Source organism: Aspergillus neoniger (genome assembly GCF_003184625.1).
Source record: "Aspergillus neoniger CBS 115656 unplaced genomic scaffold BO87scaffold_19, whole genome shotgun sequence".
Classification (NCBI taxonomy): domain Eukaryota; kingdom Fungi; phylum Ascomycota; class Eurotiomycetes; order Eurotiales; family Aspergillaceae; genus Aspergillus; species Aspergillus neoniger.
This window is the reverse complement of record NW_020291147.1, coordinates 256,673-283,559: the sequence shown is the minus strand read 5'-3', so window position 1 is coordinate 283,559 and position 26,887 is coordinate 256,673. Positions and strand designations below refer to the sequence as shown.

Below are 26,887 nucleotides of genomic sequence, written 5' to 3'. Positions count from 1 at the left end.
AATGAGGGGAGAATGAGGGGATATAGTATTGGGCAAATACAAACGCAAGGGATCGCCGGGTGCGGATGATAAAGCCGCGTCGCTGGTTGGTTGGTGGCATCTTATGTCATCGGCTGATAACGGGAATCACGACGCAGTAGGTTGCAATGAAAGGTAGAGTACCAAATTAGACTTGGCTAGTAGACATTATTCACATTGTAATTATCAGTATATTGGCACAAAGCCCTCACAAATGGCACGAACATGCAAAGAAAATGAATTGGGGTATCCATAAGAAACAGGCTAGCAAGTAGTACAGAATCCAGACATGATGACCATCGCCAGTCCGGGAACTCCACCCGGAAACCCTATGTATAACTCCTCCACGTATGTACAGAGCACCAGTATATACCCTCATCTCCCCGGAGAACCTTTCATATACTCTCCGTAAATCGACTGCCCCGGCTGCCATCGAAGCTCGGGTGGCTTCGCCCGAGCGCATCAGGCCGCTTGGGCATTGTCGGGGAGAGCGCTCCGACTTGCGAAACGACCCGTGGCCCGGTTGGCTCATTGGACAGACTGGCGTTGGCGGACCCGGTAACTGGTGTGCGGGCTGGCGATGGTCGAAACACCACAACACCTCCCACCTCCGCCGCTTCTCGAGTATAGTTGGTATCCAACGGCATGCCATACGGTGTCGCCACGGGCGGTTGTGTTGGCGGTGACCGTGGCTGAACTGGTGAGCTCGGAGAAAAAAGCGTGCTCGGTTCAGACGCAGTAGGGGATCCTGGTTCATATCCACCGCCGTAGCCGTCTCCTCCTGACTGCAACACTGAAGGAATTTTCCGGCCGGAGATCTTTTGGAACCCACGCTCGCTAGGCTCTGAGCTTAAAGTACTGTCTGTGCGCGTCGTCATGTGCGACTGGCGCCATCGCTTCATGAAAGCCGGCGCAAAGTATGACGCAGTAAACAAGGGGTCGTCGCTAGACCGCCGCGAGGTCATCTCTGCCGAGCGCGGGAGAGAGCCTTCGGCTGTCCCGGTCGTGTCAGGCTCGGGGAGAGCGTCCCCAGATGGTGGCAAGATGTTCTTCTTGCGGCGGCGGAGCAGCCAGACAACAACTACGAACACGAACATAGCAGCAGCCACACCACCAACTACACCACCGGCTATCTTGCCTTTAGTTTGGCTGCTCAGGGAGCCCGAGCCTGAGCCCGAGCCCGAGCTGGAGCTGGAGCCGGAGCTGCCTGAAGAAGATGAAGGCGAGACACCTTGTCCGGTGGCAGTTGCCCCTGATCCTCCGCTCCCTCCATTCGAGGCCGTGCCCCAAGCTCCGTAGAGCGAAGTGGTGGAAGTAGAATCCGATGAGAAGGTGGATGTCGTGGCGGAGATCGTCTGAGTCACGGAGGAAGTCGTCGTAGATTGTGAACCGGATCCGAACACCCAAGCAGAGCTTGAGCCAGTCACTTGGCTGGCGTTTTGTGTGCCACTTGGACCAGAGCTGGACACTGCGCTCGATGGTTGGGGGTGTGCCGAAGAAGGAAGAGCAGTTGCAGTAGAGCCAAATAGCGGAGTGGACGTCTTGGAAGCGGCGGGCGCCGATGACGGTGGGGCGGATGAGGACGGTTCAGGCGTACTTGTTACTGCCGGTGTGTCTGCGGTCGGAGAAGAATACGCAGGTGAAGCAGTCAGGGATAGATCAACCGAAACGGTGGCAGAAAGCGACAGGAGCAATGAGTCAGTGTCTGTTGACGAGCCTGTAGTCGCGGGAACGGTCGAATCTTCAGATATCGTTGTCGGTGCAGTTGCCGAAGTGCCGGTGCTAGTCTGCGAATTGTTGTCGACCACGTTGATGATAGTCGCAGACACCGTAGCCTGATCCCCCGTGGCCGTGTCTGATTGCTGGCGCTTCTCAAGGGACAATCCCTGACTGTCGTGCACATCCTGCGCCTGCATCTCCAGGTCCAGGGTTTGCTCACCCTCCGTCCCATATCCAACCGTCTGTTGCGGTATGATTGTTGGAGTCGCAGAGTTTTCCGGACTCTTCGTTTCGCTAAAGTACGCAGAATCCAATTGGTATTTCTTCCGCATTACTCTGTTGAACCGAGTGTGTCCTGTGCCATGATGGGCCATCCTGATAACATTCACGTCTGGCCGAAATTTCCTGTGTATGTGCTGAAGTGCGGCGACTGCTGACCGCAGCTTCGCAAAATTGAAAGAATGGTGAGAAAAGTGATCTCGAAATGAAAGCGAAGGACTGTGGAGTGAAGGGAAGGTGTCTGCCTGCACGACACGGATTCTGACGGCAAAGGAGCGCGGTGATTAAGTCGATCGAAGGCGACTGTAGTAAATTCGAACTCAAGGAGCGTAGAGAAAGAGACGATAGTCAACTTTTGAGTGATGGTAAAAGAAAGGCGGCAAAGGCGAATAAAACTAAATCAATTGTCGAAAGAGTGACTGCGGTAGAGTTGAGAGTATGAGATCTTCCACGTCTATTAGAAGCCTCAGAATCGTAGCGAATACCAATGAGCGGACGTCGGCTGGGATATACAGCCGACAAATATCGAATAAGTAAAGAAAGAAGAATGACCGAAAGGCATCAACAGAGATCTAGTCGCCAGGGTAAGGTACCCGTCAGCATCGAGCAACATCATCCCATTATCCAGCATTCAAGCCATATCATTCGCAAGTGGAATTACATACCTGCAAGAACGAAAGGACAGGAAAGAAAGAAAACACAGCGACTATTTTCTTTATTGTTTTTTCTTCAAACCGAACTATCCGTTTTCGAGCTTCGCAGGTGGTTATATCTCAAGCGCCCCTCGATTCCTAATCCATAATTGCCGCACAAGCAAGTGTACTGAGTGAAACGCGCACGTCGGTTGAAGAGATTAATATCACCACCCTTACCCTTTCCCTCAGGGCCCGTCAGGTACGAGGTGGTGATTACTGGATGGATATGTATGCCGTTTCCACAATTGACCCTCCAACCGGGACGAGGATCCACGTCTAGACCAAGGTTCCGGCCTCGGGATTGCTACCACTCTTGCTTCACCTTCTTGGTTCACCCAGGAATCGTTGGCGTGGTTCGATTGGGTCCTTTACGGCATCAATTCACACCGAACGGGATTTACCGCCTGCTCACAAGTTGGCGGGTGCTGAGATGAGTAAAGTGCGTGGGCGAGTGATTCCCCGTCAATGAGATCCCGTCTGCTGCCTGCTTGCTACCTCCGGGGAGACTTATGGGAGAACAGAAAAGGGGAGAAGGGTAAAAGAAGGTGGAAAGAAGGTAAAGAGGGGAGGAGGGGGGTTGAGAGGGGAAAAAGGTAAGAGGTTAGGGTAAAGAAGACGGTGATCGAAGGTGATGAGAAGAGGAGGAGGAGGAGGAGGAGGAGGAGGGGGGGGAAAGAGTAGCAGCAAAGTCTAGGGAAGAGAAAGACAGAATGGAAAGGGAAGGGAAGCGAGCGAAAGAGCGACGGGGTCGAGACAAGCTAGACTAGTTAGTCGTTAGGCAGTCCGTCAGTCCGTCACTCAGTACTAGTAGTAAGTGACCCGCGTGGGAGAGCATCGATCAGGCCAGGCCTAAGAATAACAACCGTCTGGTCTTAGACCTGCAGCGTCACTAAGGCACGGTGGGTGCGGTTACCGACCCATCCCGGTTATGGACTTAGTACCACTTCAATACGGCCGAGTATGCCCAAATGAGCGTGTTCTTTTGCCAGGAATTTTTTTTCTCTTTTCTGTTTTCCCTCGCCCCATTTGGGATCACGTAAGTGAGAAGATATTAGTTATAACGATAGTGAGATCATTCCTTCTGCTGACGGCAAAACGGGAATTATACCCGACCGCAAAAATGTCATGATTTGCTTGCCGAGCTGCAGCTCCTATGTACCCCATCCGGAGAGAGTGGGCAGCAGCCGCAGCGCTCATCCTTGTCGCTGGTACGTGATAATCCATCCCTACCTACATATACATATGTCTGGGAGTCCGTGGATGGACAATTGCTTTTTCTCTGGTTTGCGCAGACCAGCTCGCTTTGGGATCCGTCAATACATACGAATTCTCGTACGGCAGATACAGTACGATAGACTCGACCCAATTTGGGGAAAGACATGGATTGCTCTTCGTCATTGGTCCGGGGCGCTGTCCGAAAGGGGGGAAGCCAAGCCTGAGTTTAATAAAACGCCGGGCGCTAAGTTTCATTAGATGTTTGTTTACGCCGGACACAAAATTTAACTAGACCACGCTTGTTAATAAGAGACCCGGCTGCAATATCATCCAAGTGCCTATCATATCTCATCATCCACGGTTCTGTCCCGTGTCAAAGGCCGTCTAATCAGGACCAGAATCTACAGCAGGTAGACAGACGACCTAACCCCGTGGTGGTCTAGTTTTCACACCGAGCAATCCTGCATACAAGTTTGACCTCGCAGACAGACAGGGGGCCAACAACCAAAATTCTCGTTACTAGTTCACATAGCAATCCTGTCCGTTGCTGATGCTGCATGCGCTAGCAGGGAGCAAACAAGACATCACCAATACCAATTCACAACCCAAAAACTCACAGAAAGCAGGTAGATACGGCAGGATTTCGACCCCATGAGGCCACCAAAACAACAAGACAACATCCACACCCACACACGGGATCCATCATCTAATCGAGAACGCGATTCATTAATCCACAACACGAAGGAAAAAGTCCATCTAGAGTCTAGACACAGACACCCACAACGTCCCGAAGTTCTTCCTAGGTCCCACGCAATGATGCAAGGGACTCACTCCCTAACGACTTTGTAAGGCTTTAGCCGCTGCGATGTCACCACTCACCACTCACTCTGCAAGGTACGCCCCATCTGAATCACTCTCATCCACAACAGACGATGGATCGTCGCTATCGAGATGAACAGGGACTAGTCGAGTCATGCAAGAGGATGCACTCCATAGGCTCAACTCAGTTAGCTAGTATCAGATCCCAGCAGTAGAAACCTGAGTCAGCTTATAATCTCTCCCCAAGACAAAAAGAGAAGCAAAGGAAAAAAGAAAAAAGGAGAATATTGGTGACTAGGCAGACAAACAGAATTGGCTGCGGTTTTGATACACGTATACGTACGTATGCCTCTTTTCCGTGTCTTAGAGCCCCACCTCACTCTTTAGAACCCGCTATTTATATCGCAGCCCGGCCGGCTCCTGTCATGTTCATCTCCCGTCCGGCCATCGAGAACAATCTTGGAAGCTTCGAGGAATGTTCATCATTGCTACTGGAAGATCTCGGGGAGTATCTTAATGCTTAGGACAGAGTCAATCATGTGACATGTAGGACGTGATTTGCATTTCTCACTATATGCAAAAAATCATGATCAATCTGACACAGTACCTAAGTGATCGACATTCTCGTCATGCAAGATCCTAGCATATATCTACCTCAAGGAACATCAAGCAAAGACATTTAACATTCCTCAATCATTTACCGACAAACATCATGGCTAGAATCTCTGATGATAATAGCCTATCTCGCCCTAAGAACTATTCACATGACCCCTTTATATGTTTCATGATTGCCAGACATCATCCTCACACTGTCGTAGCTGAAACAACAAACAATAAAAATGTACAAGCTTCTAGTACCGACATTCAAAATAAATGACTAGCAAGAGAGCCCCTCACTGAGCTCTCAAACCACCATATGACTCAAGCAGAGTAAGCTCATAGCCAATTTACCACTTATTACTGTCTAATATTCCCCTGTCTGCATTTCTCCTCTCCCCACAATGTTTTGAAACATCCAACATACTCATAATACCACCTGACAGATAGCCATATATTGACACAGTGGTACAATGAGGAATATAAATCTGCGTTACGCATCACTCGGTCCCCCAACTTCAGCACCTTCTCTTTGAAATCTACACACACACACACACACACACACACAAGGCCAAACTTATATTTCCAATGAGAGCACATCGTGTCGTATCATATTGACGCATTGTGGGCGTGTCTCACTATCATGCCGTGTCGGGCCCTTTTATATATTAAATAGTGAATATCAATTGGACCAGGCTGATGTAAACGAACGGCTGGCGAAATGGCAGTGTGGGATCGTCTTAGTATCGATTCTGATCTACTAATGTGAATATATTGAACATTGAAATGTAGTAGCAAGCAGAATTGTGTGACGGGAGCTGTTGCCGGTAGCTTAGTCGTGGCTTGTTGATGAGGACAGTGTAGAGTTGTTTGGTCTTTAAGTTGGAGCAACGAAGAGCAATAATGCATATAATTCACTCATACAAGAGTTGCTTATTAAGTAGTATGCTCAAGATTAAGGGACCATTGATCGACAGTTTACTGCATCAGGATTAGTCTGCCGATGGGAACGGCGCATTGCGTATGTCGACGCACTTAATTCATTCCACGTATTGGAATACCGCCTTTCTATCAGTATCAATGCAGGCTAGAGAAGAGAGAGGAAGAAAGAACATGGGAATAGAACCTGCTTCCAACTACCTGTCGAGACAGAGAAGAAAGAAAAAGACTGTGTCACAACTATACAAAGGGTCTGCATCTCGCCAGCCACTCTCCTTGCTTTTTCACTCCTCAACCCCTCACCCTACTCGCATGTCTGACCAACGGTCTAAACAGAAGGAAAACTAGTTAAAGACATAGAGACGCCGTAAGACGACTGACGAACGCTTGTGCTACACATGAAGGGGTATTAATAATGGGACGAACATTATTAGGTATGAACTTAGAAGGTCTCAAGTTCATCCGCCCCAGCCTCCGCTTCGGGAATCTCGAATCCCTCCTACAACACATGTTAACCTCGGATCCGGGAATAAGAAGCCTCCTTGACAGGCAGCAAAAGAGGTCCGGCTAGTGTGGAATCATACCTCCGTCGAGTATAGAATGCCCTGGATGTGCTTCACCAGGGAGTCATCATCCTTTTCGAGCTCCGGATCGGCCTCGATGGCGCTCTGCAGAAGCAATTCGATGTCACGCAGCTTGGCAAAGTAGAAATCCCTCTCCTTCTCCAAGCCAGCAATAGCCTCCTTTTGCGTAGCAATCTCCTGCTGCAGCGCAGACACGTTGGCAGCGCTTGCGGCACCAGCGACACGGGGGCGGGCGGCGCCAATGGTAGGCGTAGTACCACGGCGTGCCGCTCCGGCGGAGCTTGCACCTGCGCGAGAGCCACCCGCAGTGGCGGGGGGACCACCGGAGGCCTTGCGACGAGCGGCGGCATCGTAGTCACCACCCGGGTAGTGTTGGTCCCAGTACTTCTTCGTCCACTGGAGGAACTCAAGGTTGTCCTGCATACGGCATTTCGTGAGAGATTCGACGGGAATCGGCTTGTCGACCTGGTGCTTGGCAAAGACGTCTAAACAGGCCTGTGTTAACGGAAACAGCGTTCCCAAACCACAATTCGTTCGGAAGAGGCGTACTCTGAAGAACCTTGAAGTTCTGAAGGTAGGCGTATTCGGTGTTGACGTTGAACTTGACGCGAGACATGGGGACATCCACTAAAAGGCAACTAGTAAGCCACATATCCAGGCGGGGGTGAAAAAAAGGGGTGGGCTCGTCACGCCAACTCACTAAATATCGAATCGAAGATCTGGCACAGAGCGGCACTGTACAATCATTCCGTCAGCCTATGGGCCTGAGACATATCTAATTGTTTGTTGAAAGCGCTGCTGAGGCGTCTGCTGCAGCCGACTTTCCACGTCTGTCAGGGAGGTTCCTACCCAGTTCCGCACTGCTCAACCTTGGTCATGTTCAGTTGCAGCAGGTTGTTGATCCATGCCAACAGCTCTTGTCTGTTATCCTGGATTGTTAGCCTTGGGTGCACAGGACCAACAAGCCGTTCTGAACAGAGGCAGATGCCCGACGAACCTGGATTCCGACATAGTGGGGTAAGTAGTGTAGGAGAAGGCTGAATGCCGGGCTAGGAGGAATGCAGGGTTTGGCAGGGGGTTGCAAATATCGGAGAAGAGTTGAAATAAGAATTAATAACAAAGGGAAACACCCTGTAGCGCTGGATCTGTCTTGTTAATTTCGAAGAAAAACAAAGGCCAAGTTGAGCAGATGGGGATGTTTTGTTGCTGTCGACAAAACCCACGGGACTGCACACGCTAAGCCGCTTTGGGAAAATCCACAACGGTACCTAGCCTCCCCAATCTACGGATGCCTCAGGCTATAATTGCACCAGACGGAAGTCGAAGTTTTTACAGGCAAAAGCAGCCTAATTGAAGTAGATTCTGGTTCCAAGCAAATGAATTAATAATTTGAGCAAATATGTAAGCATCTATCGCTAGCCAATGTATGTCCCTGCTAATGAACCCAAGAAGAAAACCCGCATATCCCCAAAACTCCAAAAAAGCCCAAACTTTTCCCCAGCAAATAAGCGAATAGCAAATGTCTAGCCAGATTTATTACTCTTTCAGTAAGTCTATGCCATCTAGTCCATATCCAAAATCCATTATGACAGCGCGAGAGTCTTGGCTGGTGGCCACAATGCGCCGATAGTCGGACTTGACGCTGAGCATCCAGCTCGTTGTCCAGCCCGGAAGGTCAATGGAAAGCTCGCCACTTTGAGCATCAAATACTTTGACACTCATGTCGTAGCTACCACTGACAATTCGTTGATTCATGCTGTCCAGGTGCAAGGAGCGAACCAAGCCTGCGTGGCCCTTGAGCTCGTTGACCATTTCGCCGGTATTGGCGTCAAACTGATAGATCACTTGGTCGTTGCCACCCGTGAGAATGGTTCGAGCATCATCACTGAACTCGACACACGCCAGTCCACGGTCCTTGCTGGGGAACTCCTTGACACAAAGACCAGAAGTGATGTTCCAGAGCTTGGCGACGCCGTCTCCGCTGGCAGAAACGACCAGATCTCCGCGCAGCTGAACAGCATTCACTGGTCCTCGGTGACCAAGGAGTTTCTTCACCAAGGCCCCTGTGTGCCGATCCCACACACAGATGGTAGTGTCTTTGGAGCAGGACACAATGTACCGGTCATCAAAGCAGACATCCAGCACTCCTGCCTGGTGGCCCACTAGGCGACGAATCGGCTTGTAGTCGTTCTTGATGTCCCACACGATGCAGGTAAAGTCAGACGAACCGGTGACCATGATCTCTTCATCGAACTGGAGACAGAGAATGGAAGCACTGTGATAGTCCGCGCTGTGCTCAATAGGAGCCATGATGCCCGCAGAGCGCGTCGGCGGAGGGCAAATGGTCAAGAAGGGCGGCTTTCCAGCTGATTGCTGCGCCGGGTTATTGACCGGACCAATACCAGAGACATCGCCCGGAGGAGGGCCAATTATCTTCCGGCATGGCCAAGGGTAATGAGCATCCCAAACTCGGATAGTCCGATCGCGAGAACCCGTAATGATTTTGTCCCTGGAACATTATTAGAAAAGGCTTGAATGCGAATCTTAACCATGGAAAAACTCACTCATCAAACTGCGCACAGTAGACACTGTCCTTGTGGCCGTGAAGGTAAATAGCAGCGGCCTTCCCTTCTTTCCACCTATGTTCCAGAGCACGGCGAACGAGGAACATCCGCTTCCAATCCTGCTTAGGATGAGCCTTGCCCAAACCAGCAGACTGTCTCTTCTTGAAAGGAAGCCCGCTAGGGTGTTGTCCGTAGGTATGACGAAACACGTGCCGCCAGATGTGCTGGGAGGATGCCTGCTCACTCCAAGCACGTGAAACCAGTTCAGACTGCATGAGGGACTCGGGATCAAGGTAGGAGAACACCTGTGACATAACCTCAGGAGGAAGGCAGCTGACAGGATCAATCCGTACTATGGCCAGAGCTGGGTCAGATAGCTCCGAGCGATCGCGTAGATCGATGCCGATGCCACTTTCCGAATCTTGGGTCAACTTAGCATCCGAGAGCTTGATACTGTCCCGCAGAGCTCTTGCCAACTCATTCTGAGCTGCAGCTGCAGCGCGAGCAGCCGCTCCCGCATAAATATCGTTCGAGAAAACGGGTGGCTCCAGGCCATTTCCAGGAACAGGGGCGCCAGCATGGGCGTAGAAGCCATGTAGCGCGGAAATACTCTCAAGTGAAGGTCGACGATTGATGCTTATTTCATTGCACCAAGAGTTTCTCATGGCTTCTGGTTGAGGATGAACGGAATGCCTGGACGACTTGTTGCGGAGCGTCACTGAGAGGCGACGGCCCAGAGCTCGCAGACCGTCCACGGGATGGCGTAAGCTGGAGAAGCTCTTGGCTTCACGGCGCCTGGGAACAGGCTCTGGGAAATGGTTCATATCTTCCAAGACCTGGCCGTCGTCATCATCTCCTGAATCCACCACAGACAGCCCATGCCACACATCATGTTCCAATCCGGTTGTATGAGCAGTCGAAGTTGTAGCAGTCCGGGGCCGAGTGCGGAGGGAGAAAGAGGGGCGTCGACGGGAGGTAATAGTGCTGGAATCTCGTGGAGCCATGACGACGATCGATGCCACAGTGACAGTCTCAATTAAGGACAGCCACGCGGGGGACACTTAAAACGAAGCGTTCTCGGTAGATTGTTATAGTATAGGAATCGTGTAAGATTCCCTTTGCGCGGCTGAGACACCCTCAGGGGTCAGACGCAAGGGTAATGCTGCTGGTCAAGGAAGAGATATGTGATGCGTCAATAGGGGATATAAGGCGGTATCGAGAGGCTGAATGGCGTAGGTAAGGGGAGAAATCGACAGAGTAGCAGCCCGAGTGACCAAGGAAAAGACCGATGTGATCAACAAGAACTCCTGATAACGAACACCAACCGCCCGGGTGAGTCTGATAGGTAAATCGATAGTAAATAACCAAAAACAAAAGAGTGCAAGAGGGGGTGCGAGAGAGGGATGGGCGCGAAAGATGAAGAGAGAGAAGGGAGGGAAGGAAAGAAAGTCCTCAGAGGATCGAGCGTAGAAGAAACAACCCAAAAGAATTAAACCCCAAGACCTAGCGACTGCATGAAAAAGGAAAAAAAAAACAACACTACTGCCAACAAATCTAATAAAAAGCTGGAGGCATGGGGATCGGGCGAGGGAAAAGGGAGGCCCGCCGCCCGGGCGGTGAGCCTCTTTTGCCCCCCAGCCCGATCAGCCCCGACCCGGTCCAGGCCCTTGATTGGCTCTCCCAGGCTGACTGGTGGCGGGCTTCAATTTCTGCTAAGTTCTAAACCATGAAAAGATGTGTGCCGCGGATATTTTTCCTTTGTGCTGGCCATTGTTCGCCCCTGTCAATTAGGGCATCCGTAAGGCTCGCATGGCTCGGATGGCAGAATGGGATTGGATTTGATCCCAGGGGTCTGGCATTCATGTGGATGCCTGATGAAGAAATGTTTGGTGTACTACATACCATGCACGTCTCAGCGAAGAAATCTTGTTCAGGCATTAACATGTATCTGATCTGTAGTGGGTGGGGAGGAGTCACTCCTGCATCAAGGTATCAATTCCTGTAGGAGATGTTTGAGGTCTAATTCTATGTGTACCCATTTTTCGTCTGTGCATGCCGAGAGTCGAGACGAACCCCTTTGTCTTCTTGTTTCGACTTAGGGATCGACTCCATCTCATCTCCATCTTCTTCCCGCCCCCGTGGGGTTGCCAATCCTTCACGGTCTGGCCCACTTTGTCAGTGCCAGTTGGCCAGGCAGGTATTCGTTGTCAACCACAATACAATTATGCCTCGTGTGATCGGCCATTGCTTAAGTAGACACATTGGAGATTCTAATGCTCTGCTTGTGATTGGAATTTGTGTAAATCATGTACTCACTGACCTAGTGCTTAATCGTAGCGTAAGTCTGTGCGACTTTCCGGGTCACAGCCTCAATCGCTGCCGCCTGAATAAAGAGAGAATCCTGTAACGGGGGATAATGATCCCCTTCAAACTGGGCTATCCGAAAGGTTCAAAGCCCCTTTCTCAAGCCTCAAGGCTAAGGGGTTAGCATAGTTGCCGCAATAAGCTTCCGAGGAACAGTTGTCGCAAACCTGCATGTTCACCGCAACAGATGGACCAGAATCATAAACGTTCATACAGCCATACATAACAAAGTAATTACATACAAGCGTCTCTAAAAGTATCTACTTCAGCTCCCACTTTCCTTCCTCAGTCACGATCTCCACCGACCGCTTCTCATCCAAGGAAATGCGTCCTGCATGCAGGATTGCCGTTGTGGCAATCGTGTTCTTCAAAGTCGGGATCGGCCTGGCATCTAGCTGATCGAGAGTCAACCGCCCCTCATTAACAGCCGTGACGGCATCAATGAACTTCTCGAAACTGATGTATCCGTAGCCAGTCTGACCACCGAAGTTACCCTCCTCGTCGGGTGCGTACTTCATATAGAACCTGCGCAACTGTCAGTCAGCACAACAATCAAGTTGACGCCAAGAGAAGTAGAAACATACGGGTTAATCCAAGACAATCCAGCCTCATCCTCGGCAACATCATAGCCACGCTTAGCCTGGTTGACACGAATTTCACCCTTCGATCCCATATCTGCACTTGTTAGCATTGACCATTCTCCAAGGCTATAAATCAACCCCACGAAGCGACTTACAATGGAAGTACTGGTTAGAGTGTACACCGGCCCTCTGTGGCGCCGTCCAACTAGATGTGTAAACACCCGTAGCCATTCGTGACCCATCCTTCTTCTTCCATTCCACAAGCAGAGTAATCGTGTCCTCCGTCTCATGGGCACAGCCCAGCTCGACAGCAGTTCCCGTCGCCGCACTAGCCGTTACCTTCACGGGGACATAGTCCGGCACCATGCTCTCATTAACGTCCACATGGTGGCTGTTCAAATAGTAAGAGATATCCGAGTCCTTACCAGCCCAGGCCTTGAATGTTTCCAGCTGGCTCTTGGGCTGACTCATGTAGCTGTAGAAGTAGTTAAAGTCGCCGAGCTTGGCAGCCTTAGCACGGGCATCACTGTAGGCGGGATCGAAGCGCTTGTGGTGCTCAATGTACACAACGACATTGTGCTTGCGAGACTCAGCGAGCAGGTCGAGGTGGTCGGAGAGGAGCTTGGTCGCAGGCTTGGTGATGAGAACGTGGATCTTGCGCTGAATGGCGTACAAAGCGATGGGGTAATGGGTGGGGTCGGGAGTGAAAATGGTGATTGCAGAGCCGGCGGGGAGGGCGTCAATGGCGGCTTTGTAGGCTTCTGGGTCAGAGGTGTTGTCGGCGGGGAAGGAGGTGAAGGAGACATCAAGGCCGTTGTAGACTTCGGAGATATTCTTCTGCAAGTGTTCGCCTGGGTTTCTCTCAGTCAGTTTGGCCAATTGCTGAGTACGAAAGGGAACAAGGGTGAGACTTACGGATTCCGGGAAATTTGGATCCAGATACACCCACCATGCTCAGATCGCCGACTTTGCCGCGACGACGCAAGTCGAAGAGCGTCAGGCCCACGACACCCACTTTCTTGTCGGAGGTCGAGGCTGTACCGCCGACGTAGCCGGTCGTGTACTCGCCTGTTCCTACCTATGTTGTTGGTCAGTCGGGATACGCGTGAATTTGGAGTAATAACTTACCATCAACACAGCTGGGGGAGCCATTGTGATTGCTGTGGTGTGAATTTGTCTAAAGAAAAGATATTAGAGGGAAAGAATATGACAAGAAAAGAGGAAACAATTTTGTCGCCCAGTGGGTTGGCGGTCATATAAGAGATCCTGCTGGACCGGGTTTTGCGGGGTCATTAACCGATGGCTGGTTGAGCTATAAGTGGTATGGAATTGCATCAATGGTGGAAGATATACAGGACATGATACAGTCAATCTGATGTCTCTTGTGTCTAACAGTATCTTACGAGTTGCTCTCAATAGATGCTACTATACTGCCCGCTCAAAAACCCCTCTTCACTTAGTTCACATGCAGCCTTGCTGGTACTTTTCTCACTGTATGACAGCTGCTGTCGGCGTTTGATACGGACAAAAGAGGCAAGTTTACTACCGGCTCATTCTTATTGGTGGATAAATTTGTCCGAAACGGTGGAGACGTGGGATGATACCGAAACGGTACGGCAGGGCACGCGGGGTAAACATGAGGGGTGGTCTACTATATAAGTCCATTAAATGGTGCACAACGCCAACTACAGCTTCGCAACACACATATCCTATAAATTGAAAAGTTCTTAATCACATCTATTTTACAGACAAGTCAAGTACATCTGCCACACCCTCTGAACCCAAGTCCACAACTAACAGCGACCTACAGAATGTCTTTTACCCCGCTCCGCCCCGGAGTCTACGCTCCAACCATGACCTTCTTCGACCCCTCAACCGAAGAGCTCGACGTCCCTACCATCCGCAAGCATGCCGTTCGCCTCGCCAAAGCCGGCCTCGTTGGTCTCGTCTGCATGGGCTCCAACGGTGAAGCCGTACACCTCACCCGGGCCGAGCGCAAGACCGTGATCAACGAGACCCGGTCCGCACTCGTCGAAGCCGGCTTCTCCAACGTCCCCGTCATCGCAGGAGCCAGCGAACAGTCCATCCGCGGTACCATCGATCTCTGCAAGGAATCCTACGAGGCTGGAGCTGAATACGCCCTGATTGTTCCCCCCAGCTACTACCGCTACGCCACCGGCAACGACCAAACCCTCTACGAATTCTTCACCAGCGTCGCCGACGGCTCCCCCATCCCTCTCATCCTCTACAACTACCCCGGTGCCGTGGCAGGAATTGACATGGACTCCGACCTCATCATCCGCATCTCCCAGCACCCCAACATCGTAGGCACAAAGTTCACCTGCGCCAACACGGGCAAGTTGACCCGTGTTGCTTCCGCTCTGCACGCCATTACTCCCTCTTCGCCTTTGGCTCCGGCCCAGCGCAAGTTCCCCAGCACCAAGACAGAGGCGGTCCACCCGTACGTTGCATTCGGGGGTATTGCGGATTTCTCCCTGCAGACGCTGGCGTCCGGAGGTTCCGCGATCCTGGCGGGTGGCGCGAACGTCATCCCCAAGCTGTGTGTGCAGATCTTCAACCTCTGGAGCGCGGGTCGCTTCACGGAGGCTATGGAGGCTCAGGAGCTGTTGAGTAAGGCCGACTGGGTTCTCACTAAGGCGGCTATCCCCGGTACGAAGAGTGCCATTCAGAGCTACTACGGATATGGTGGATTCCCGCGTCGGCCGTTGGCTCGCTTGAGTGCCGAGCAGGCGGAGGCGGTGGCAGAGAAGATCAAGGATGCCATGGAGGTTGAGAAGTCGCTGCCGGATATTGCTTAGTCCATTGTATCATATAGATTAACTATGACTTGTGAATAGAAGGTTTTCAGAGACGCGTGTGTGTATGTGCAGTAAAATTGAAACCAGTGGGGTGTCGGCGTTCGGAGCGAAGTCCGACCTGGGTGGGTTATTGATAGACCGAAGTATGGAACCCCCACGCTACATTCCGGATAAAGACATGCTGGTTGGTGGACAAACAACACCAATTCGAGGACGGATATTGTCTTTGAGAGCCCGGAGCACATCGGCGTGGATAAACCCATACTTTTACTCTACCAAGAACTCGCTCCAAGCATGACGCAGCAGCCGATCGTCATCTGAAGACATAATCAGATTGAAACAGCCAAATTAGAAACGGCACCCACACAATCCAAAGAGAAACCCGTGATAAGTAGGGTGGGGGAGGGGAGGTAAGTATAAGGTGGAAGATTGGATTGAATGGTCTGGCTTAGTAGAGTATTTTTAGTTACTGAGTTGGCGGTTGTTGTTCTTAATAGGGGCTGTGAGTTTATTGATTGGCTTCATGTGCACAAGTAGATAAGTTATTAACTGCATTATTCTCTCAGTGTAGCGCCATCACCAGGTTCCGAACTAGCTCTTATGATAAATATAATTGATCAACAAAGGGGGTTTTACTCCATAAAATCTTCGCCACGCTGCAATCAAGAGAACAAAGTAGAGAGCAAAATCAAGCCCCATGCAACAATCTGCCCAAGCGCCTAATCGTGGTCTCATGAATATCCACCACCCATTCGAAATCCGAGAATTGTCCAGTCAGTATGGTATAGCTTCATCTCCGCGGATTGTTCTTCACTATTCCGTCTGCGCCCTTGTTGAACTTTACCCGACAATCCGGACAGTACCATTTGGCCGTGCGACTTGGTACCTCGGACAGCCCGACACAGTCAAGATGAAACCATTCTCGGTCACACTACTCATGTTAGCGGCGCCATCAAAGTAGAATTATAGAACACATACCTCTTGATTTTCACAGCAGATCATCGTCCCGAAACTCACGTCTCCACACAGACAATACCGTGGTTCGTTCGGGTCGATCTCTTCGAGGACTCCATCCTCGTCGATTCGAATGTCCTCGCGTGCCAGGGTACCATCTTTTAGGCCAACCTCACGCGTCCCAATCCGCTTCTTGCCGGGCTTCGCTTTGCGGCGACCGTAGCTTACCGCTGCACCACCATCTTGACCTGAAGACACAGGACCGGGTGCGGGGCGTTTACGCCTGCGATTGGGAGCACTCACACTGGCGGCTCGAGCATTTTCTGGCACAGGAGTCTTCCGAGCAGGCGTGGCGCTTTTCTGACGGAGTTCGCGCTTGGTAGAAGGTGCAACGGCGCTGGCATTGGTGGTTGGTTCTAATGATAAAGCAGCCGAGCGGCGAGATGGGGGTCGGGTAACCGGGGGGGTTGGCGTAGCCGCTTTTGCGGCTGTGATCGTGGGTTGTGCGATGGCGCGCTTGGGTCCAATTGGAGACGGCGGTAAGGAAGGCTTCTGCGACTCGGAGGTTTCTACAGCTGTAGGAGCTGGTGCTGCAGCTGTAGGTGCTTCTTCAGGGATGGCGATGTTTGGATCAACGGGTGTGGGGGATCCTTTGCTAGTTCGGCGGCGTTTAGTCGCGCTTCGCAGCGAAGGACGGGTTTCAATTTCCACAGGCGCAGTAGGAGCAGCGGAGACAGCGGGGGCAGTAGGAACAGGGGAAGTAGCGGAGGTAGCAGTAGGAGGAACAGAGGGTGTAGAAGCAGAGGGACCGTCGGGTGCAGAGGGTTCAACATTGGAGGTACCATCAGACGTGGAGGGAGCAGCAGAAGCAGATGGGGCAGAAGATGCGGAGGGGATGGGAGCTGAAGGAATGGGGGGAACCTCTGGGGGTGTCACCTCTTCGAGTTTCCTCTTTTTCCCTGCACGAGTGGGCTTGCTCACAGCTGGGACTTCTGGAACACTGGCTGTGGGTAAATTACTGGGAGCCACTGCTGGCTGCACTCCATCCTTGGCTGTTTGTTCTTGTGCTGCTGCAGCGGCGGCAGCGGCAGCGGCAGCCGCCTGCTCTCGGGCCTGGTTCTCCCGTTTGAGCTTCTTGGCCTCGTTCAGCTTCATGCCACGGTTGCTAAGCTTGGTCTCGAACGTGCCCTCGGTATCGCCGGTAGCCTCGCTGCGTTTGGTCAGCTTGCCCGGAACGTACGTGTTCATTATGTCGTCACAGTCCAAGAATTCAGCACCAGTGGCCTCGGCCTGCGCTTTCGCTGCCCGGTAAGCCTCCCAGCCGCGGCCGCGCAAGGCCAGCTCGCGATGAATCATGACCTCGCTGGGCTGCCAAACGGCATTCTTCTTCATCTTCTTCCGCAGTTTCGTCATTTCCCACTCAGTCAAACGCAACCATGGCATATCCTCACTTCCAGGTTTGGCGTCGTCAGGAGGTGGCTTGAGCATCGCTAACGCATTGCTGGTCGATATGGCTGGAGCAGAAGGGCCTTGAGCACCGGTCGAAGCTAATCCAGAGGTCCGCGATCGCCGACGGCCCTTCTCCTTTTTGGCGGGCGCTGCTGCCGGCTCCGGGGGTGACTCTGAGGGTGTCACTTTGCTATCCGGCTCCACATCCGAATGCTCTGTGCTGGCAATAGGCGAATCGGGATGCAAGTCGGCCAGATGCTCGGCGGAGATGAGAGATCGGCGTGTGCGCGACTTCTGCACAGTTGTCGCGCGAGCAGTATCGTGGCCATCCAAGCGCAACGTGATGCGCGTCGTGGTGGGCGGGCCAGAAACTTCCTCTGTTTTCTTGGTCGAGCGGCTTCTTTTGGTTGATGTGACGGGCGGCGCGGGAGGAGGAGTGGGTTCGCGCGACGCGGGCTTAGGAAGAGCTTCGAGCTTTTGCTTGATGCTGTCTAGCCGATTGAAGTGGCGATCAATGACATCGTAGAGACGGCAAGCCTCCGCATATGCCGATTCACGGGCGTTGATGGCGCGATCAAGATGTTCGGAGATATCTTTGCGCAGAGCACGCGCGTCGGGACGCACGTCCGAGGGGAGGGTGGGCAGCTGGCCATAAGCCTTGGTGAGATCATGGACGCCCTGTGTAGCTTCCAAGTAGCGTTCGTCGAGGCCGCGGATGAGAGTGAGGGAGCGAATGAGGTCAGCGGGGAGGTATTCGGTGTAGTCGATGTAGTCCGTGACGGTGGCCTGGGCGTCGGGATCAAAGGGGCCGTCGAGAATTAGCCCACCGGCGTCGTGGTAGTCCGCCATGCCATCCAACAGGTAGACGGAAAGGGTATACGAATGCGAAGGGGCGATAGATGGAGCGATTGAGTGAGCGACAGAGGGAGCGTTGAAGGAATAGGCGGACAAATGGTCAGAGATGGGCGGGCACCATGGGGGTGGGTGCGGCCAGGAAGAGGGACTGGTCCGCACTTTTACATGGAGGGAGCTTGACAGACCAGAGCCTGCAAGCTAAGGTGAAGATGAGTTAAAGACAAAAGAGGAGATAGGAGGGAAATTTCAACGGAAGGACGAGGTGAGGAGGTAAGGGAGAATGAGAAACAATAGAAGTATGCTAATGACGGGGACTGAAGTGGAGGAGCAGCGCTGAGATCAGTTGGAGATGTTGGCCAGTTCCGGGCCTTTGATTCCCTCCGGCTGGAACCACCGCGGGTCGTGCCCGGGAATATAGTTGATCCGAGGTTGACAGGTCAGGCACAGGCACAAGCAAAGTATGCTGCCGTCTCATGTCCGGAAAATCCACCCTTCTTCCAGCATGATATCTGGAGTACATTGATGGCATTTGCCGGCGATGCTAAAATTCATACGCTAGTGCAGTGACAATAGATTATTATGTCTGCTATGATTCACAAGCTTCGACAGCGCACTATGCTCTCCCCCTTGCTGCGCGGTTTATGACTTGATCCCATGTCTACATTAAACACTAACTATGAGTTAAAGCATCAAGAATTGATTCTTGACCTAGAATACTCCAGTAATCAAGATCCATAAGGTACTTACCTAGCAGTGTGTAATACTCACTTAATAGTCATTATTGACAGCATCTACTTAGTTGTTGACGAAATCCACAGCCAATGTCTAATCGGATACGGGTATCAGGCACAAAGATGCAATGGATCTAGAGAATTCTTAATACTAGTTCACCCAGTTTTATCCTACGAACACAGAGGCTTGAAGCAAGCTATAATGATATGCGCTTTGAGAGCGTGGTATAACCTTAGCCGCTAAGAGCACGAGCCACATACCACTTGAGGTACACATTCCAACATCAACGCGAGAAACGCAGTCTCTGGGGTTACTATACGAAATCCAAGGGTTGAACGACTTTCTGGCTCATCTGGTTCATTGAATATGAGGACAACGGATAGAGAAAGCTTCAACCTCACTGGGGGTTCTCAAGACGGTTGGACAGAACGTGGCAACACCAATGAACAGATACTCCCTGAGCGCATACTCTGTTCTGCTGGCATGAGATTGGCTTGACAAGTAGTTTCCAATTTGTAAGAAAGTTTTTGGCCACATCGAAAATGTGCAGCCGCACATGTCTATGTCAGTGGTGATGCCGGGCGGTTGGACCCGCGCAGGAATAGAGCACCCCTAACAGTGGATTTGTGATCAACTTCAATCCGCCTGCCGTTCGGAGGCAACACAAGGCCCCACATACCAAAAGACCCTGGATCCCCGACTCGGTACCGACTATCTATGCTTTACGGCACAGCCTATTCTAAACTTATTCGTAAGGATCAAAAGGCAGAAAACACTGTAGCCTATAGACCCATTTACATGAAGGATTTAGGGTTCAGAATGAGTGTGGGCGTGGACCTACAGGCTTGATACGCAAAGTCGATCAACTTTAATGACCAGTCAAACACGCAGCTGGTTGGAGAGAATCAATGCTTTACGGTCGCCGTTTCATCATTTACTATGTATCCGGCCAAAATGTGCCGGCTTATGTATGCCCAGCCTTAAAAAATTGTTCTTACTCTGTGGATACCTCTAGAATGTTGATTGGGCAAGAAGTAAGACATCCGGAGTGGCTACCTGAATTTTGGAAGATGGGACTAGGGTCCACCAATTGTGAGTGAACGGCTTGACTATCTATCGCAAATTTCGACAATAGTTTGTGGATTTAAGCTACCCTAGCTCAGTAGCTCAATCCTTCGACCGCCGCTTGTTCTTGGGATACTAAAAGCTGCCGACACCAAGCTTGCAACAGTGCATTGATTAGAGTACCAAAGCTGGAACAGCAGAGTTGCGATTAGCCCCGTGGCGCCATGTACTGGCCAACTTCGCAAAACGAAAAATGGTTCTGCGGCATATTGTTCGTGCAAGGATTGCTTGTTATCGTGCTGAATATGTGAGTTCGAATATTGTTAACATATCATCCGCAGCTACTAAACCACATTTCAGATACAACCTCGTTCAGTGGCAATCATGGGTCAATCCCAATGCCACTCAGGTCGCCATATCATATCAGGTCCCCATTAACATAGCACTCATCATGTTCGCCGTCGCTTATGAATTATTCCTCGGTCTTGACATGGTACATCATAAGAATATCATCTTGCTTCTAGCCCTTTGCATTAGCAATGGATGTGTACTCGCCTATTCTGTGATGCAGTACATATCTATCCATATTACCACCTTGACCATTAGAGAAGACCGCGACTACTACAATAAACCATTGGTGGACTTATCCAGAGACCTGTGGAAAGAAATCCAGCCTGCTGAGCTTCTGGTTCCCATCACTGTCAGTATAGCGTCACTCCTCATGTGGCCGATCGCGTATTGGGTTCACAGAGAATTTTCTTGGGCTATATACCAGTATGTTCAGGGGAGCCTTCAGAGTCGAAAACAATATCGAGGATATGAGGTACTTAGAGTCCTGCAGAGCTTCATTCATTGGGAAAGTGTGATTAACTCTGACAGGCATATCTTGTTCTAATTAAATTCGACTTCTTTTTCTTGGTGGGCTTCATCATTCAGTATGACCTCATTGATGTCCACTTTGAGGAGCCTGAGTACTCCTTGACCTTAGCACTCATTCCAGCCGCACTGCTGGTGATGACTATGGGCACATATTTTGTCCGACGTGAATACAGAATCCCCACTGTTATTATTGCAGTCAGTCATGGAAAATCAGAATCACAATGTCCAAATGGCTAACTTGAACAGGTCTGTCGCCTAGGAATTGCGGCCTATCTACTGAGTCGGATCATTGTTCTATGTGGAAATACTTTGCGCGGCAATACACCAGGCAAGGATATGATGCTGCTCTTTGCCACTGTAGCATTTGTTCTCTCCTGCCTCATCATCGTATGCACAATATATTGCATACTGAACTTTGAACATGGTCTCAAGTCGGTGTTTGCCCGGAAGGATCAAGTTGCTCGGAGGTCTTTCGTGTTCCAGGAGCTTCCAAGTCACACGGACAGTACTCGACAGTCTAGACTCTCCCTTGACTAACCTGTATATTATATAAACTGGATTTGAGTATTTATCATAATTGAAAACTTCCTTCTTGTGTATGAGTGCGAACATTGGGTATGTATGCTCAGGAAACAATGTCATGTGCTGCGATTTTTGGCTGTTGATTGGTAGCAGCTGTGATGACAACCTTGACTCAATCAAGGAAGAAATAGAGCATTCCCTCAGCCAAGCATGATTTCCTTGAAACATTCAATAGCAGCAGTGATATAAAGCGATTTGTCATGACTATGAATGGCCCATAGAAAGGTCATGACAACCGAGTGAAGTGCGCTTCTGTAGGCCAACGTTCCGAAACAATGCCATGTCCAATTGGAATGTTTGCCATTCACTGGATTGTATTTCGCACCTACTAATACTTCTAGGAGGACCTCGTTGACTGTTGTTTCTCCGAACGATTGAAACCGCCGAGAGGTTGGTCTCGGTAAATGACCTTCATCTAGTGTCGCATTAAGACGCCAACTATGTCAACACAATAACTTCTACATAGAACACTGGAAATGTCTATTCACGTGGGTTCCTTATTCAATCATCTAATTTGCGTGGTGAAGTCGTATGAAAGATGAATCCTTCATGCCTGCCAGTTTTGACTGCATGGTTCATGGCGGAGACTACCGTTTGCACGCGTTTGCCAACGCACTGTTTATTAAATACCTCTTCTCTCTTCCTCGCTCGCTCCCGATTTGCCCCTTCAACACCTTCCTAGCCAACAAAATCAAATTTCGATTTCGTCACTCGCATTAACGCAATGGGCCCCGAAGAACGTCTCAAGCTGCTTTTTGCGCAGGATGAAGACCTCCTGAAATTGGACACCGGCCGCCGTCCCGCAAACGAATTTCGGCCCGATGATAACGTTGAAGGCCCTCAGACAGAGCTTACTGAGAACCCGGAAAACAGACCGTCAGCAACAACTACCCAGCAGACAAGTCAACCCACTCAGATTGTGTCTCTTGAACTCCCTTCTCCACCCGAGCTCCCTACCCCAGTCCCGGCAGATGAACACGTATTCCCCACCAACGGCCAATTTAGCCCCCTTTTGGCTATTGCCAAATACCCCTACAGACATATGAAAGGATCCTTGAGCCATGAGGTTTCCAGCCGCTTCTTTGACGCGGGTAAATTCTGGAATCGCTCGTGGGATATGTAAGTCGCTTGATCCATTGCTTTGTACAACTAGATCTGATAAGTGCCAGTTACTTTGTCCACGCACCAGCGTCTCTCGGATCTAGATTCGTGCTTCTTACGCCTACCAATGAAGTTAACTCCTTTTTGGAAGAGATAAATCGTGCTCTGACGTGTGAGTTGTCGCTGCCAACAGACATGTCCGCCGGGCTGGTCTTGTCTTTTAAAGATGGGTATCCTCAGCCTGTCTACCTCGGCCGCAGCACCACGCGTGAGACTAAGGAACAGCTCGAGTTACAAATTACTACTCCATCATCGGAGCACAACCGTCCTTCTGGAGATATGGATGAGGAATACGCTGCTTTCGAGACCATGATGGAAGCCGCTATCGAGGCCACCCGGAACAAAAAGAAATCTTCCAAGCAGAAACAGTTGATGCGTACGATGAAAGAGCTTGATATGAAGCAGATGGTTCAACGGATGCAGTGCTACTTTGGTTTGCGTTCCATGGATGACATCGAAGGGACAGCAGATATGGCTGACTGGGATACTCCGGGTACAGTGCCCACAGTGCAGCCGCTAGATGCTACCAAGGCAGTACCGTATCCATTCTGGAGAGAGCCGGTGTTTATCAGCATCGACGTAGAGTCGAATGAGCGCTGCCATAGCCAGGTGACTGAGGTCGGCGTGTCAGTGTTGGACATGCAGAGTCTGGTGGGAGTTCCGCCGGGCGTGAACGGCGACCAGTGGCGGAGCCGTATCCAGTCCCGGCATCTGCGAGTGAGAGAATACGGCCATATCGTGAATCATGAGTTCGTGTCGGGGTGTCCTGGCATGTTCCAGTTTGGAGAGAGCGAATGGGTGCTGCAACGAGACCTGGTGGACGTAGTGCGATCAAGTCTGCGCTTGGAGGATGCACTGAATCGTCGACTTGTACTGGTAGGCCATAATCTTTCAGCAGATGTCAAGTATCTCAAGCAAGTTGGGGTTGACGTGGGAGGATTTCGTGACCAGATCGACACAGCGCAGATGTTTCTTAAGCTGCGGAAGGAAGAGTCGGTACGGTCGCTGGGAGGCGTGCTGGCGAAACTTAACATAAGGGGCTGGTACTTACACAACGCCGGGAATGATGCGCGGTACACTATGGAGGCTCTCGTCGCCAGCTTTTTGGGAGCGAGTGATGAAAATTCGACGTAGGTGCTCGTATATGCATTGTTAGCCAATCATCCTCTCCAGGAGCTTCTTTCCAATTTGAATTTACCGGACACCATCCTTCAGAATATCTCTATAATACCTTCTCTGGTGTTCAAACTCATCATGAGGAATCATCGACTGCCTGGCTACGAAAGTTGTAGAATAATGCATCTAAATAATCCAAGAATGCGTCTGCTAACTTCAGTGAGTTCATCGGACATGCCGCATATGATGTGGTGAATAATATTAGTTCGTACTTTGAAACAATCCTTAGCAATCTGTAGAGATAATCAGAGACATTATAGTACTTGAGGAAAATCTATGGGACTCAGCAAACATACTTGAGAACCCCACAGAACAAGAATTAGACAAGCTCCTGTGCTAAACGTTACATGCTGTTCCTGAACCTTCCTGCAGAAACCAACCCTAATCTAATCCCTGCCGCCGATCTCTCCCCTCCACAAGCCCCGTACTTACTTACCCCACCCACATCATCATCACCATCATCTTTCCTCAAGCCCCTCCTGACAAGCAACAACAATTCTCCTACAACTTCCACTTTCACCACCGACCACCTCACAACCACAACCACAACCAAAATGACCTCCCTAACAGCCCACTTCCTCAACCTCAACCCCTCCGCCCTCCACACCTCAACCACCCACCCCTTCCTCCACTCCGCCGGCACTTCCACCCTCCCCAAAGCCACTCTCTCAGCCTGGCTCTCACAAGACCGTCTCTACGCGCAATCCTACGTCCGCTTCATCGGCCTCCTCCTCTCCAAAATCCGTCTCCCTTACACAACCACCGCCACTACCAAAACCCCCGCCCCCCTCGAATCCCGCATCCTCTCCCTCCTCACCTCCGCCCTCCTCAACATCCAACGCGAACTCACCTTCTTCGAGACCGTCGCCGCCGAATACAACCTCGACCTGCAAGTACCCCCACCGGGCGCGACCACCTTCGGCCCTAGCGAAGCGACGCACGCATACACGGATTTGTTCCTTTCCTCAGGCTCGAGCGGCGTGACGTTGTTGGAGGGGCTGGTGGTGTTGTGGGCTACGGAGGTGTGTTATTACAAGGCGTGGGGATATGCGAGGGGGGTTATGGAGAAGGAGAATAAGGGTAGAGAGGGAAGTAATGATGCGGATGGCGGTGCTTTGAGAGTGCAGTTTATTCCTAATTGGACGAGTGAGGAGTTTGGACGCTTTGTGGATGAGATTGCGGGGTTGGTGGATGAGGTTGCTGCGGGTGTTGCGGGTAGTGAGAGGGAGGAGTTGTTGAGGAGGTGTGAGCGGTGGTGGAGGCAGGTTGTTTGGTTGGAGGGGATGTTCTGGCCGGAGGTTTGAGAATTCGAATTGGTTCTATGGAAGGTATAATGTGTATGGTTGAAAAAAATGGTGTTACGGGGATATATGGGTTTAGGATATGATTGGGATGGATGTATATACTGGATTGGACTGGCTCCTGTTTAAAATTTGCTATATGGGGTCACGATACCGTGACTGAAGGCTGTTTGATCTCGGTATGAGTCTCAGTGGGGTTTAATATCCTTTAAAAAACTGTGCACTCATCGAGTTTAATTAGTCCAGTACCATCGATCCCCCACTCTGAGAGGCAACATTAATGAAGGGAGATGTGGGCCGCATCGAGGAAATTCGATGGGTGTCGATACCTTTTCCATATACAGCCCACCTTTTGGAGCCGCTAGCATGTCATACTAATGATATCTCCAATTAATCAATTTCTTAATTTTTTTCTAAGTACCCCCGGTCATTACGGACAGCCATGTTGTGGCTCCAAATTAGCCTCCATATCGGGAGAACAGTGGATCAAGGCCCCGTAAATAGATCTACTTCAGTAATATTGCTTCATTTGCTCTATCATGATAATATTAAGATCTACAAAGTCAAAACAATGCATCCCAATATCGCATGTGCATACTGCATAGAACTCCTCGACAAAACATATTATTGTACTGTACGAAGCAATCAAATGCAGTGGGTCCGATTCACCGCCCACTAACTGAACTGCCGACAGTAATTCCACTCACCGCATCCAAGATCACCTCCCAAGCAATGTGATAAACAGCATCATCACCCTTCACCATCAACTCAATTCCTCCTAATCTACCACCCCAAAAACAATCTAGTACCAATAGAAAATGCCTCCTAAAGCTCCCAAGGGCGAATACATCGAAACAGTACGTCCTACCCCACCACATTCTCTCCCCATCCCCCTTCCCCCCCAACAACAAACAAATCTATACTAACCCACCCTCCCACCACCACAGGACACAGGCAACAAAATCTCCCGCCGGTCCTTAATCCACGGAACCCAGCACATCATCCTCGGCGGCAAGACAGTAATCCAAGCGGACGCCGTCATCCGGGGGGACCTCTATCGCTCCTCATCCTCATCCTCATCCACATCCACATCCTCCGACCCTGGCGGCGGCGGCGGCGGCAGTGCACCAAACAGCCCCTCCGTGGCCATTACAATCGGCCGATACAGCTATATCTCGCGACAAGCGATCCTGCGACCGCCGTCGCGACTACACCGGGGTGTGTATTCGTTCTACCCGCTCAAGATCGGGGACCATGTGTTTGTGGGCGAGCGGGCGGTAGTGGAGGCGGCGACGGTGGGGAATCATGTGCATATTGGGAAGGATGCGGTGGTGGGGAGTATGGCTATCTTGAAGGATTTCGTGTATGTGTTGGATGGGGCGGTGGTGCCGGGGGGAATGGTGGTGCCGAGTTGGTGTGTTGTTGGGGGTGCGCCGGCGAGGATTGTGGGTGAGGTCGGGGAGGGGTATGGGGTTGAGGGGGCCGAGGGGGGGTTGGCGAGGGAGAGGTATAGGTTGGTTGGGAGGTGAGGAATTACTGA

General features: G+C 51.0%; 10 protein-coding genes across 10 annotated transcripts; 5 read left to right on the top strand and 5 right to left on the bottom strand.

Moving 5' to 3' along the window:
* Positions 1 to 154: 154 nt before the first annotated feature.
* Positions 155 to 2,307, bottom strand: BO87DRAFT_69932 (uncharacterized protein). The gene has a single exon (XM_025629495.1). The coding sequence runs from the start codon at positions 2,109 to 2,111 to the stop codon at positions 414 to 416; it is 1,698 nt and encodes a 565-aa protein (XP_025478988.1). The 5' UTR covers positions 2,112 to 2,307; the 3' UTR covers positions 155 to 413.
* A 3,978-nt stretch (positions 2,308 to 6,285) lies between these two features.
* eb1 (microtubule-binding protein BIM1) lies at positions 6,286 to 8,034 on the bottom strand. The gene is made up of 6 exons (XM_025623491.1): positions 7,863 to 8,034; positions 7,715 to 7,786; positions 7,566 to 7,600; positions 7,415 to 7,492; positions 6,866 to 7,350; positions 6,286 to 6,780 (listed from the first exon to the last, which is right to left on the bottom strand). The coding sequence occupies exons 1-6, from the start codon at positions 7,874 to 7,876 to the stop codon at positions 6,724 to 6,726; spliced, it is 741 nt and encodes a 246-aa protein (XP_025478987.1). The 5' UTR covers positions 7,877 to 8,034; the 3' UTR covers positions 6,286 to 6,723.
* A 367-nt stretch (positions 8,035 to 8,401) lies between these two features.
* Positions 8,402 to 10,433, bottom strand: BO87DRAFT_310124 (F-box/WD repeat-containing protein; the record flags this gene model as incomplete). The annotated part of the gene is made up of 2 exons (XM_025619497.1): positions 8,402 to 9,374; positions 9,430 to 10,433. 2 exons carry the CDS (start codon positions 10,431 to 10,433, stop codon positions 8,402 to 8,404), a joined length of 1,977 nt encoding a protein of 658 aa, XP_025478986.1.
* A 1,491-nt stretch (positions 10,434 to 11,924) lies between these two features.
* Positions 11,925 to 13,756, bottom strand: BO87DRAFT_459675 (Gfo/Idh/MocA family protein). The gene is made up of 5 exons (XM_025628975.1): positions 13,503 to 13,756; positions 13,290 to 13,452; positions 12,530 to 13,225; positions 12,378 to 12,468; positions 11,925 to 12,318 (listed from the first exon to the last, which is right to left on the bottom strand). The coding sequence occupies exons 1-5, from the start codon at positions 13,524 to 13,526 to the stop codon at positions 12,054 to 12,056; spliced, it is 1,239 nt and encodes a 412-aa protein (XP_025478985.1). The 5' UTR covers positions 13,527 to 13,756; the 3' UTR covers positions 11,925 to 12,053.
* Positions 13,757 to 14,073: 317 nt separating this feature from the next.
* BO87DRAFT_407295 (dihydrodipicolinate synthase family protein) lies at positions 14,074 to 15,222 on the top strand. Its single transcript, XM_025626060.1, has 2 exons — positions 14,074 to 14,131; positions 14,185 to 15,222. Exon 2 carries the CDS (start codon positions 14,186 to 14,188, stop codon positions 15,191 to 15,193), a length of 1,008 nt encoding a protein of 335 aa, XP_025478984.1. The 5' UTR covers positions 14,074 to 14,131; position 14,185; the 3' UTR covers positions 15,194 to 15,222.
* Positions 15,223 to 15,727: 505 nt separating this feature from the next.
* BO87DRAFT_377201 (putative PHD finger domain protein) lies at positions 15,728 to 18,776 on the bottom strand. The gene is made up of 2 exons (XM_025623490.1): positions 16,172 to 18,776; positions 15,728 to 16,124 (listed from the first exon to the last, which is right to left on the bottom strand). Exons 1-2 carry the CDS (start codon positions 18,443 to 18,445, stop codon positions 15,984 to 15,986), a joined length of 2,415 nt encoding a protein of 804 aa, XP_025478983.1. The 5' UTR covers positions 18,446 to 18,776; the 3' UTR covers positions 15,728 to 15,983.
* A 1,545-nt stretch (positions 18,777 to 20,321) lies between these two features.
* On the top strand, positions 20,322 to 21,965 carry BO87DRAFT_459672 (uncharacterized protein). The gene is made up of 4 exons (XM_025628974.1): positions 20,322 to 20,555; positions 20,609 to 21,071; positions 21,128 to 21,322; positions 21,374 to 21,965. Exons 1-4 carry the CDS (start codon positions 20,473 to 20,475, stop codon positions 21,662 to 21,664), a joined length of 1,032 nt encoding a protein of 343 aa, XP_025478982.1. The 5' UTR covers positions 20,322 to 20,472; the 3' UTR covers positions 21,665 to 21,965.
* Positions 21,966 to 22,401: 436 nt separating this feature from the next.
* On the top strand, positions 22,402 to 24,004 carry BO87DRAFT_360365 (uncharacterized protein; the record flags this gene model as incomplete). The annotated part of the gene is made up of 2 exons (XM_025621552.1): positions 22,402 to 22,828; positions 22,879 to 24,004. Exons 1-2 carry the CDS (start codon positions 22,434 to 22,436, stop codon positions 24,002 to 24,004), a joined length of 1,521 nt encoding a protein of 506 aa, XP_025478981.1. The 5' UTR covers positions 22,402 to 22,433.
* Positions 24,005 to 24,515: 511 nt separating this feature from the next.
* On the top strand, positions 24,516 to 25,720 carry BO87DRAFT_377200 (putative transcription regulator PAB1642). The gene has a single exon (XM_025623489.1). It carries the CDS (start codon positions 24,601 to 24,603, stop codon positions 25,348 to 25,350), a length of 750 nt encoding a protein of 249 aa, XP_025478980.1. The 5' UTR covers positions 24,516 to 24,600; the 3' UTR covers positions 25,351 to 25,720.
* Positions 25,721 to 26,090: 370 nt separating this feature from the next.
* Positions 26,091 to 26,876, top strand: BO87DRAFT_360359 (dynactin subunit 5; the record flags this gene model as incomplete). Its single annotated transcript, XM_025621551.1, has 2 exons — positions 26,091 to 26,204; positions 26,295 to 26,876. The coding sequence occupies exons 1-2, from the start codon at positions 26,166 to 26,168 to the stop codon at positions 26,874 to 26,876; spliced, it is 621 nt and encodes a 206-aa protein (XP_025478979.1). The 5' UTR covers positions 26,091 to 26,165.
* Between the last annotated feature and the right edge of the window lie 11 nt (positions 26,877 to 26,887).

What these genes read in the sequence shown, in the direction of transcription:
- eb1 (XM_025623491.1), bottom strand. An exon ending in GATCTTCGATTCGATATTTA is followed by an intron (nt 7,493 to 7,565) that starts GTGAGTTGGCGT and finishes GTTGCCTTTTAG; the next exon opens with TGGATGTCCCCATGTCTCGC. An exon ending in GAACTTCAAGGTTCTTCAGA is followed by an intron (nt 7,351 to 7,414) that starts GTACGCCTCTTC and finishes AGGCCTGTTTAG; the next exon opens with ACGTCTTTGCCAAGCACCAG.
- BO87DRAFT_407295 (XM_025626060.1), top strand. Translation starts at nt 14,186, where the DNA reads ATGTCTTTTACCCCGCTCCGCCCCGGAGTCTACGCTCCAACCATGACC.
- BO87DRAFT_459672 (XM_025628974.1), top strand. Translation starts at nt 20,473, where the DNA reads ATGTACTGGCCAACTTCGCAAAACGAAAAATGGTTCTGCGGCATATTG. An exon ending in CTTGTTATCGTGCTGAATAT is followed by an intron (nt 20,556 to 20,608) that starts GTGAGTTCGAAT and finishes ACCACATTTCAG; the next exon opens with ATACAACCTCGTTCAGTGGC. An exon ending in TCCCCACTGTTATTATTGCA is followed by an intron (nt 21,323 to 21,373) that starts GTCAGTCATGGA and finishes TAACTTGAACAG; the next exon opens with GTCTGTCGCCTAGGAATTGC.
- BO87DRAFT_459675 (XM_025628975.1), bottom strand. Translation starts at nt 13,526, where the DNA reads ATGGCTCCCCCAGCTGTGTTGATG. An exon ending in ATCCAAATTTCCCGGAATCC is followed by an intron (nt 13,226 to 13,289) that starts GTAAGTCTCACC and finishes AGAGAAACCCAG; the next exon opens with GCGAACACTTGCAGAAGAAT. An exon ending in CTCTAACCAGTACTTCCATT is followed by an intron (nt 12,469 to 12,529) that starts GTAAGTCGCTTC and finishes TAACAAGTGCAG; the next exon opens with ATATGGGATCGAAGGGTGAA.
- BO87DRAFT_377201 (XM_025623490.1), bottom strand. Translation starts at nt 18,445, where the DNA reads ATGGCGGACTACCACGACGCCGGTGGGCTAATTCTCGACGGCCCCTTT. An exon ending in TCTGCTGTGAAAATCAAGAG is followed by an intron (nt 16,125 to 16,171) that starts GTATGTGTTCTA and finishes TAACATGAGTAG; the next exon opens with TGTGACCGAGAATGGTTTCA.
- BO87DRAFT_69932 (XM_025629495.1), bottom strand. Translation starts at nt 2,111, where the DNA reads ATGGCCCATCATGGCACAGGACACACTCGGTTCAACAGAGTAATGCGG.
- BO87DRAFT_377200 (XM_025623489.1), top strand. Translation starts at nt 24,601, where the DNA reads ATGACCTCCCTAACAGCCCACTTCCTCAACCTCAACCCCTCCGCCCTC.